The sequence below is a fragment of the Lottia gigantea genome, assembly GCF_000327385.1.
Source record: "Lottia gigantea unplaced genomic scaffold LOTGIsca_23, whole genome shotgun sequence".
In the NCBI taxonomy this organism is placed as follows: domain Eukaryota; kingdom Metazoa; phylum Mollusca; class Gastropoda; family Lottiidae; genus Lottia; species Lottia gigantea.
In genome coordinates this window covers 2,595,153-2,607,568 of record NW_008708645.1, presented here as the reverse complement: position 1 = coordinate 2,607,568, position 12,416 = coordinate 2,595,153, and the positions used below count along the sequence as shown (strand labels likewise).

Sequence of the window (12,416 nt, the reverse complement as noted above, 5' to 3'; positions counted from 1 at the left end):
AATAGGTAGATGTTTAATCCTTAACCCTGAGAGCAAATGAAATACAACGTCATATACCCTGAACTCCAAGTAATAAAAGTAAAAGCGTATGACGTTAACGTTGTATGACGTCACTTAGCAACGGCCGGTATACTGGCTGCTCGGGTATATATTGCGTTAGTGTTTGGCCGGTAAACCAGCCGCTAGGGTTGAAAGGGGTAAGATGTGAAGTCCATCACCAGGACCTCAGCTTTGGTAACATTATTTGGACTATTGTCAATATGGCACCAAAATACTCTTATTATATATCTGATAAAGACACAGCTTTATAGAATAAACAAACCAAGCACCAACAACCCAAACCTAAAAAAGAAACCTGAAAAACAACATTTGATGTGTTTCTGCCAATTCTCCTGACTTCAAAGCACATAAAAGTTACATAAGATTTAAACCAGTAATGGTTAATTGATTGTATAGGCCTACATGATACTTATAATTACATTTGCTTAATGCAATTTAAGACCTTATTGTGTGTATATCTCTTTGAAATGTCCTATGGGGCTTTTTCAGAAGTTTGTAGTGGTCAAGTAATAATGGCTCTGGTCATTGAAATCTGGATTTTATCTTAAAGTAATGGACATGTACACTGTTTTACAAACAATATAGATACTTAACAACTATAATAATTTGTTTTAAACAACTAAAATGATTTGTTTAGGTACAATTAATGGGGTGATAAAACCATCAAATTAAATATATTTATAAACATTGAAAAACATAGCACACACTTCACCAGATGAAGGGAAGAATTGTTAGTAGCCTGGTGGTAGTGTAGCACACACTTCACCAGATGAAGGGTAGAATTGTTATTAACCTGGTGTGAGAACTGGCGGTAGCTAGAGATCTGGTTTAACTCCAACTGGTAGAAGACTGTTTATATCAGCCTGGTATGGAGTATATGTTAACAAGTTTGATCTGTAGATAAGAAAGGTATAATAAATGTTATCAAGAGAAATCTAGACCATAAAGCCTGTTGTTTTCTGTCTTCTCACTTTATGATAAATACATTTCCCTATTCTTTAATCTTAATGAATCTCTGAATGCTGATACACAGTACAGGCATTTTTCACTTCAACTGAGCTGCATATCCACATGGCAAATATCAAAAAAATCATATTGGTCTTATGTGTTAATGGAAAAAAAGCATCTGAAAATGAACCGATCAGATGTGCTTTGGGATACGTATGTGAACCTCAAGGACCCTATAGTTCATAAAGGACAAAATGTGAAAAAATCGATTTCTCACGAAAAATGTTATCAAGATAAAATCAAGATTTTTAGATATTTAATGATCTTAATGGATAATAAAAATGAATTTAAAATCAATTTTATTTATTGACCAATCAGATGACTGGGAAACTGAATTCATCAAAGGTTTATGAGAATTTGTTGACTGGTTGTTCGATTTTTTATATTATCATTACAAAAATGTACTTCGCTGTATGAATATCTGAAGATACTTCAACAAATAAATATTGCTGTATATTAATCAGACTGAGACATTTTAACGATTTTCAGAAAAATTAAAATCCATTTATATAACCTTCATAAAGTTAAAAGGATAGGTGCACCATTTTTGGAGGTTGATTTTAGTCTTGAATATATGTAAATAGTCTTCAAAAGTACTAGAAATGTACAAAAATTGCATTATTCCTTTAAAAATACTTCAAACTATGAATTTCACTCACTATTTCTATATATGTCTTTTCTATATATAACAGAGTATTTTTGAAAGCTCAAATTAAACAGTGAGCTATGAATACTATTACTGATTGGCTTAGAAGAAATTCTCATTTCTGAGACTAAAGTATGATTGGTCAAAAAGAATGGGGTACCTTTAACTATTCACAAGTTAAAAAACAGAAAGAAACCTGAAAGCTATTAAATTTTAAATGATACCTCCATCACTGAGTTCTTCAAAACTAATACAAACTTTTATATATGTATTTTAAGGATGAAAATATAACATCTGTTTCCTATATTAATTCAGAAATTAATTCTTAAAAAATTGGAAGACAAAAAACTACACTCTAGGTAATACCAAGGTGAATGATTTACAGGATATTAAGATTGGCACTTTTATATAAACCGCAGACGTATTCCAATATACCATAATAAATAGCGCCATCGATTTAGAACTTTGTTTCTTTTCCAATTTCATCTGACACAAAACAACTAGTTAGATTGGATCAAAAAAGACATTCACTTGACATAAAGGACTATTCTCTCTTTAACAATTATTGAATTAGGGTTGTTGAATACTGTGCAGAAATTGAATTTCTATTGAATATATTTCAACATTAAAATTGCTTGTCTGCAATGTTTCAAGATGGTTATAAAAAAATCCCTGGAATCTTTTCTGCCAAGAAATTTTAACTGCAATACTACATACATGTAAGAATGTATTTTAGATGTGAAATTTGGTTCTGTAAATGCTAGGGGTGCATATTAGTTAAAAGTATTTAATAGTTTGACATGATTTTAATAGTTCATGGAAAGGATTCTGCTAGAATTCAGCTGAATTCAGAAAACGTTCCACCTGTACTGAACAGTGAAGGCGTAGACAGAATTCAAAATGGGGTAGAAAGGAATAGGAGGGTAAACTTTGAATGTTTCCTTCCGGTTTAGAACGCTTGAAGCCAGAATTAGAACCTTCAGTGAACTAACCAATCGAGCGCTACCTAAGTTAAACTTGCCTATTAACCTACAGATTCAAGATTTATTCGACAGTATAGGTAGAGATTATACCATTTTCAACCAGTTGTCTGCTGTCAGTGATCCAGGTCAGAAAAGGCATCAAGTCATTCAGATAAGTCAATAAACAGAGACCCCATGCTACAGTTTGTGGACATTAAAGATCTCTCAACAGTTGAAAATTGAACGCTAAGCCTTTTAATCCATGTCTGAAATAATACTTTCAGGATAAGAAAGTTGATATTGTCACATTAGTTATAATGTCATTGGCATTCCTGCCCTGAGAAAACAATATTTTACTGTGATTAAGTATTGCATGACAACATGTACATGTATTGAAGAAATCAATTATTGAGTCCATAAAATTGTTGAAAAAGATTTAAACTTGATTAAAGTTTGATACAGGCAGTTTAAAATTTCTCTATATCTAAGGAAAGAGATTGATAAGGTTAGGGAAGAGATAATATGTTTTCCTCAAGTTGACAGCTGTGTTGAGATCTGTATATTTGTGTGTGATAGAAGTAGTAAATATGAGGCAGGATGTGCTAACTGTCTTCCGAACACTTGCTTCTTCTGGGTTATTGTTCATGAAGTGAAGTTTTTTTTTTTTCATACTGATGATAAATGGTACAAATTTGGCTACTTTAGTTTCAAAAGGTATGATGGTTTGATGAATCGATGTAATGTTTGAAAAGGGGAATGAAAGTTTACATGAGTATTTGTCACTGAGAAAAAGATATTGTGGGTTTTCAGGACTAACCCCAATGTTACACCCTAAAATCCCAAACGAGCAGTTTCGTCTAGGCACCTAATAAATACATATACAAACACTTGATGTGTTGCTTTGTATTCTGACAGCGGATAAAGGGATAAAATTACAATGTTATCTGTTGGTGTCTGCCATTTACCAACTGATGAATTCAGCACTTGTTAATCTGATAAAAAAATATCCCAGTCTTAAGACAAATTCTAAGAAAAAACAGTCAAATTCTTTTTCTTATTTGACAAATAATTGAACTAGAGCTGGTTTAAACGTTTAGAATTAGACAGCTACACTCTATATTCAATTACAATGGTATTCAACTCTTTTCTTTCTGAATTCAAGACTGACATGTACAAATCTCAGTTCTTAGGAACATTGCTGAATCCATCATCAAGATAACTGGTTTGGAAATGTGGGAGTGGGGTGTTAGGACTTAGAAATATAGCAAAGAAAGAGATCAAATCTTCTGAAGTGGGTCATTTTAAATTGTTGATATAGATCTCATGGTTGTCAAGTAATAGTGATGCAAAGAGCGGTTGCCTCATTGTTTCACATGAAACGAAATATTTTAATCTGTTGCCCCGCATCGATTTTCTTTTTATTTATAATTTGGACCTGTTAGGGAAATCGAAAGTATAGCTTTATGGTAAAACAAATGGTCATTCTGGATTTTATCAGAAACCTATAGTTTCCTTTTACAAGTCGTTTTTGTGCAGTCGGGCACGATGCGGCAAGTTGGGCAATGCGGCAAAACGAACTCACCGTGCAAAGAGATATTTAACGCTAATGCACCTATTTTAGAGTGAGTGAAAAGTCCAATTAAAAGTGGCACTTCTCTTTTACTTCTCTTTTGAGTCCATTTCCTGCTCCATTTCTAGTCCATTGACTTCCATGTCATTTACATTTCATTCAAGTAGTCTCTACGGATAGGTACTGGTATTTATGACTGCTTTACCAGAAAAGTAGCCATAAGTTTATTAGGTGACAGGAAACTGCGTGAATTTTATTTAAATTCATCTCTTTTACGTCTGTTGGAGGCTATGTAGTGGCAGCCATCTTGAATCCCCCAGGGAAATCAGAAAGTAGTTGATATATTGCCTGAACAATGTCTTTCTAACTTTCATTTAATAAGATCTACTTGATAAGCTTTCAACGTCATTATTACATCGCCTGATTTTTATCCTTCATTTATTACACATGTAGATTTATATTGAATTTCAGGGGAAAATGTTGCCATTTATCTTTTGTTTCATGGTGACATGTAGACACATCGCTAGAAGGGAATTGATCTAGGAAGGTTCCAGTCAGATCACAACATGTCCCTAGTCACATCTGCATTGTGAATAACTTGAGCTAGAAATGGCTTGCTTACTTGTCTTGAACACCTGATACCACTGTAAATGGCATGATTTTGAAAGATGGTGTAGATCTCCAACACAGATTGATTTTTTTTTGAAAAAAACAGAATTGTTTAGCCTTATACAGCAAAATCCAATCTGTATTAGTGTCTAGAATCATGAGTTAGTTGAAATCCTACACAGTACTGACTGGTTGCAGAATTTTTTTTACTTTTAGGAGGATTCAAACCCATGGCACCTAATGGCCTAGCAGACTTTTATCCAACTCGCTACCGACTGAGCTAGTCGTTAGTCAGTAAGTGTAGGAATTGGATCATAGAGAACATTTTTTTTGTATTTTGGGCTTCGAATTTGACACCAGTTTGCCAAAAAATTCTCTTGAACATGTAAAGCTTTTATGCCAATGTGTTATTCACAATACATTCCTTCCGCCATGGCCATTGCTTCTGTGTTATTATCCTGTATACTGGGTGTAATTCAGATGATTTGATTTTATCATCTAATCATTGATTCACTTGTCGTTGTGCCATTAAAAGAATTGTGCCGAGATCAATACCAAAGGCTAATTAAAAAACGCAAAAAAAATCTGATCTGACAAAAAGGAAAATGAGATCTATCGCAAGATAAAATAGAAATACATGACTTTTCCAATAGTATTCAAATTGAAATTCCAAACTGCACGGCTTGGAATAATCGGAAATATTTTTTACCACCATTACAATCTGTTAGGAAATTCCCTCTGATGTTTGAAGCTTGGCTAGATTTGTTATTACAACTAATGAAAGCTATTTGTGTCTATTAATGTTTATGGTAGTTTTTATTAAGCTTTATTTTTTTAGCTTAATTTTTTGTAATTCCCATGGTTGCCATTATAATTATTGTCAGTTACTAAGTGATTGGAGAATGTAGGATTTTTCTTTCTAGTACAAACTTATTGATGTATTTTCACCTGAACTAAGCTAATTGGAAGCTCTAATTTCCTATTCGTCTGAGCTAATTAGAACTTAATTAGACATTCAGACTTCAAAAGGTTTTTAAACCTGAGCTTAATGGAAGCTTATTTGAAATTGAATATTTCATCAGTCAGGAGCTAATTGGAATTTCAGTACACATTAAGTACTTCAATCCTGATCTTAATGAGAATTATTAAGCTAAAGCTAATTTGTAATTTAATATTACGTCAGCCATGAGCTAATTAGAATTTCAATACACATTCAGAACTTATAGAAGAGTTGTATTCCTGATCTAAATGGAAAAAATTAAGCAAAAGCTAATTTGAAAATGAATATTTCATCAGCTATGAGCTAATTGGAATTTGAATACACATTAAGTAACTTAGTCCTGATCTTAATGGAAATTATTGAGCTAAAGCTAATTTGAAATTAAATATTTCATCATCCCAGAGCTAATTGGAATTTCAGAAATTTTTAAGCTAAAGCTAATTGAAATGAAATATGTCACCTGTCCTAAGCTAATTAGCAATTCTGGTTTGCTTTGGGTCATGTAGTTTTTGGAAGAATAAATCAAGGCCCTGTGTGCTATAGCCCTATATGGGGAAAAAAGACTTTAAATGCCATATTGTCTGGTATTTTATACTTGATTCTTCCTATTTAGTGCAGAAAAGTAAGATGTAAAACAAGTGTGTCACAGAAAGTTTCAGTAAACATTGGCCCTTATTATATTTCATTTATTTTATACAGGTATGTGAGTATCTAAAGAAATTGAAAAAAATAATCTCATATCAAACAAGTCTAGGTATATATAGGTCAATAAACTGTCTGTTGTTTACAGCATGTATTATATGATTTCCAATAAGTATATATAATATATAGTTATATCTATGTCTACAGCTAGTCTGAAATAAGTCAGAAACACCAAACTCTCAGCTTTGATAAATATTGTTTGACTTAAACCAACTAGAACAGAGTCAATATAATGATTAACTTTTTTACACTATTAAATACATAGTTATCAAGTTTGAAAAATGATAAATATAGTACAGTTAAATTTTCCACCATATAGACTTTTCATGGTTCATGAAACTGCTAAAAGCTCACAGCTCTCAAAGGAATTGTAGAGAGGTTTTCTAAATTTTTTATGTGTATCATGGACGCATCAATTTGCACCATCCCAGTTTTCAATCAGACGTCTTAAGTATATAATGACGTCACTAATCGCGAAGAGCCTTATGTGATACAAGAATACTTTTCGATTAGTTTTAGTGGAATTGCAAGAAACACAGACGTCTGATTGAAAATTAGAATGGTACAAATTGATACTATCAGTGTCCAGATACACATAAAAAATTTAGAAAACCTCTTTACAATCACTTTAATACTAATATTTCTCAGAAACTTCACCTTAGTAATACTAGGCTTTTTGTGAGGATCTATAGCACAGTTGGTTAAAGTGTTGGTTCTTAACAGAATGTCATTTGCTTGGTTACGTCCAACAAATGGCCGCTGTGGGTTCAATTTTCAATCGGCGTATGAAAGTCTGATGACCTTGAATAAGTCACTCATAATTCCAGTCGACCCAAACGTAAATGGGTATGGATAATCCGGGAAAGATCAATGCCAAAAGGTTTGGCCAAGGACCAGCTGGTAGAAAGGATCCTTAACTGTGAATCTAAGTTGTTATCCTTGAAAAATATAGTTCTCTGTTTCTGTCATCAACAGACACAGTAATATAGTTAGTATGTTTATGACCAGGTTACAGTTGACTAAGTCTATACTAAACAACACACAGCAATGCATGTTATATATATATATATAGGGTGCATAATGAATACACTTCCTAACTCTATATCAATAGAGGGACATATTTCACATATTTGATCAGTGATAGCAATGGCTAAATTCTTTACAATGTTCTGTATGTGATAACTGCTGTTTTTTAAATCACTTACACATATTTCCTGCATAGAAGTATTTATATTGAAACCAAAATAATTTTCACTTGACCAAAGCAGTAAAGCCAACTCTGTAAGCAAGAATTAGCCATTCTTTATAATTTTGGTGTAAAATGTTCTCTCTGTGCACCATATTGATTTCAATTCTTGTAAGCTAGAAGCTGGTTTCCTTGATATGCTTGCTAATTTTCTTTTACAAATTGCATATTTACACTTTGCTTTCTATATGATGGTCAAGTGGCTTTGTGAAGCTTCCTGAATGTGTTTATCAGTTTGATGATGACTTTCTATTAATTGAATCCTTTTGTTGTGCATTCTGAATGGATTTGACTATCATGTGGATGGAATCTGTTGGTCTTTGGGCAGATGATGCTATTGGAAGTTTCTTAGACAAGTATAGGGAGGTAACCTGTGTTTGGATTGGATTGGATTGTTTGTTCATTAAATAGCTACTTAAATATGCAGTAGAAAAGGTCACTTCTTCCAGAAAATGTTCAACCTCACCAGCCTTTTTCTATCTAGTACAAAAAAGAAAAAAAAAATTCTAAAAGGAAAATTCGAAGAAAAAAAATCCATATAATCCTCCTATTGAAATGATGTAACACAAGCATCAAGTTTCATCTACCACCCTTTATGTGGTGAATTAGTGTTGAGTACCACACAGGTTAAAGGTATCTGGTATTTGTATGATGAGTAGTCTTAGTGAAGTAACAAGATCTCATATAACAATATAATATATTATTGTAGGTTGGACCTTGATTAAATCTGATACTTCTTTCTATTCTACAGCTTATAGCTCAATGGTTGAAAATCTTTTTGGATATTTTGGATCTGCCTTTGTTTCCTTTGTTTGGAAATGCTTAGTCCATCCACTTACATTATTAGAATAGTGTATCATTCACTGGTTTACAGCTGAGAAATTCAGCCAAATCTATTGCAGACACCAGTACCAACAGTGAACCATTGTCTGATTTGTGGCCCAGAAAGCCATAAGCAGACAACAGTGCTTCAGTGAAATAACTGGTTTGCAGCCCAAATGATTGCAAATCTTTCTTTGGACTGCATCAATATTATGTTTTTGGTCTTTTATGCTCTTCCTGTTTTTTGGATAGTTTGGTCCTTTAAGTAAACACTTACTGTAAATGAGTAATGAATCCCCAAAATAAAATAGCAGGTATAATTTGTAGTATAATTGAATCACTGTTAGTCAGAATAGTAATATTAGTAGCTAAACCTTCTGGACTTGTCACCCTGGATTATATCAGGAGTTAATTTAGTGTGAATTATATAATGAAGATCTTGTACAACTCTTGTGTAAGTGTAACTTGATTAGTTCTAGAGAGATTGGAGGTGACAGATAATCTCAGTTATTTAAATCTGATACTTATTTGTCAGTGGTAATATATTTATTACGGTTATTTATTCATCTATCCATAATCCTTGGTTTACTATGTATTATTAGGGTGTGAGAACCAATACTTGGCTGACTCTTAGAAGCATTGGCACAGGCAGCAGAACACCTAATCGCCTAGCTGTCATATTATGCTATCTGTTTTTGATTGGTTGAGTTAATTCCTGCTTCCAGCAAAAGCTGATATTGCAGATTAGGTGGTTATTGGTAGGATTTGAATTGTACATACTGTTGTCTTGGTCATGGAACTGTGGTACAATTTGACCTTTAATGCTATATACCCCTACTAATGCAAATGAGCTCATCCAAACATGCACAATATGTAGCCAAGATTTGACTGTATGCATGTGTGGAAGAGTTCAATAGAAAATTGAAGAGTGTCAAATAGGTTACTGACTGGACCACTAGATCCAGCTTGTACCTATAACCTACTTTGATGTTGATGCTATATGTACTTCAGTACTTTGATGCTATCTGTACTTCAGTACTTTGATGCTATCTGTACTTCAGTACTTTGATGCTATCTGTACTTCAGTACTTTGATGCTATATGTACTTCAGTACTTTGTTGTTATATGAACTTCAGTACTTTGATGTAATCTGTACTTCAGTACTTTGATGCTATATGTACTTCAGTACTTTGATGCTATCTGTACTTCAGTACTTTGATGCTATATGTACTTCAGTACTTTGTTGTTGTATGAACTTCAGTACTTTGATGTAATCTGTACTTCAGTACTTTGATGCTATATGTACTTCAGTACTTTGATGCTATCTTTAGCAACTGTATAAAAAAAATTTAAAAACTTTTTCAGAAATTATAACATTAATTTATTTATCTAGATTCATTCATTTATTTATATTGCCACTTATAACTTAAACATACATGTACTGAGTAGCATTCCATTTACTGGTTCTTTATGTACCATGTTATGATAATGATATTCATAATGGCATAAATAATTGACTAATTTACAATAGTTAGGGAAAGAAATGAATTCTCTGGGGAACCGTGACAATAACTATGCCTATTGTTATTCTTCCTGTGTAAAGATAAAGATTGTTGTTATGTCTAGGGTTGGATAACTTGCTCTGTCATGTGTAACACATCATTTTGTTTGTCTGTTAAAATTTCTGGAAAAATCTCTTAAAGAACTTGAAAATTTTACACTATGGGAAGTAAACAAATCTTTGGCCAGCCGGTAAACTGAGGCGTAGAGTGGCAAAGTTGGGTATACCTGCGTGACATCCTTTGACCAGTCGTGTCTGATTCCAGAAACAGGGATTTTGATCCTTCAAATCCATATGTGTCTAGAATTATCCATGATTGAAAAGTTATTTAGACGACTTTTCTTGAGACACTGCCATATATAAAAATAGACACATATATAGTAATAGAGAGTCAAATTCCTAGTTTGAGATGTTTTTGAACACAATTTTCTAATATTCAAGATCCAAATCAACCCCTTAATATGCTGATTGACATCTTTGCCACTATGTTTTGTTCAGAAGATTTAATATGTTTGTCTCTTGTCCATTTCAGAAAGTACAGAATTGTTTTTGGAGGAAGCCAAGAACAGAACCTCCGTACTCTTAACACAGATGCACAATATACCCTGGACAAAACATCACGATGCAGTGCGGGACTTTTTTACACATTTAGATAAATATATCATAGGAGAAAAAGACACTTTACATGACAGTGTCCATACATTCTTCAGTAGACTCTTTCCATCAGTGTTTTATTATACTTTAAACGATCCATCATTTTTACAAATGGACAATGAATACCATGATTGCCTTTCAAATCATTCAGATCAGATCCGACCTTTTGGAAAAGTGCCTCAAAATTTGCAGAAAAAACTTCAGCATTCCTTACGCCGCTCGCGCTCCTTCGTTACCTTGCTGACGGATATTGTTGAAGTCATGGAAACCACAGATAACCTCCACGTGGATTCCGACTGTGTGGATGCAGTCACCCGTCTGCAATACTGTTCTCGTTGCCATGGATACACAGAAGTTCAACCCTGTCGTGGATTCTGTTTGAATGTTATGAGAGGGTGTCTGGCTAAATTGTCTGATATCAGTCATGCCTGGGATTCGCTGGTGTCCTCCTTTAGAAATCTGGTCATCAACATGAAGACAAGTCGTACCAGTAGTTTAAAAACGGTACTCATGTCCATAGATAAATCGGTATTTGATGGTATATTAGAAGCTATGCAAGGTGGACCTAGAATCCATGCTTCTGTAAGTACCTTTTTAGTTAATGATATATACTAATGAAATCTGAAGGTTTATTGAATGTAAATTGCTGTCAATGCTAAATAAGTCAGTGTTAACCAGCTGTAGGGTGTAAAAATAGGCAAGGACATTCTTTTGTAGCCCAAAAATGTCCAGAGAAGCTGCACATAAAACTCAATTCTTTTCACAGTATTCTAAAAATTCATTCTGAAGAATACTGAAAGTTCATCTTGATCCCCTGATTCCATTTCATTGGCACTGCTCTCCAATGTCTGAGACTCTGAAAATTCTTTTTCCAGGTTCTGAAATACTGTGTGAATAGTACCAAGACTAAAACTGAAAACCATCCTTACGAACGTAAGATAGATACCAGCTTAATGATACAACCAGCTAAAGAACTATCTCATATCTCACTGGAAGAGGTCGTAGAGTCTGTATCCAAGCGTCTAGATGATTCATTAGGAATGTACAATAGGATAGCTGATGGAATATGTGGAAACAGAATGATCTATGAAGAAAAAATGACATCTGAAACTTGCTGGAATGGAACTGACATTGGAAGGTAAGTCTTCCCAACTTTTCTATAATGCTTCATCTAACAATACATTAATTCATATATTCAAGATACACTTTCAAATTGATACATCTATATATATGCACATTTGATATTGATACATGCACATTATAGATATTATGAATTAATCCAATGAGTAGCCTACTATTTGTGATATTCACTGTAATACATGTATGTTCTTGATACATATATTCAAGAAACACTTTCAAATTGATACATGTTTTTGTCAATTTTGATATTGAAACATGCACATTATACATAGAATTAATCCATGTTGCATTCATATAATATTATTTATATGTGATATTCATTGTGATACATACGTGTATATGGCAAGACACACTGCCAAATTGATACATGCACTTACATGGATACATAATAAGTAAAAGATACAAGTACTACATATTTATATGAATACATACATTA

General features: G+C 33.2%; 1 protein-coding gene across 1 annotated transcript; it reads left to right on the top strand.

Annotated features, from left to right (window-relative positions):
• Nucleotides 1–10,717: 10,717 nt before the first annotated feature.
• LOTGIDRAFT_116020 (hypothetical protein) lies at nt 10,718–11,455 on the top strand (the record flags this gene model as incomplete). The annotated part of the gene is made up of 1 exon (XM_009055033.1): nt 10,718–11,455. A coding segment is annotated over one exon (738 nt), but the record flags the coding sequence as incomplete, so codon positions are not given.
• Nucleotides 11,456–12,416: the final 961 nt, after the last annotated feature.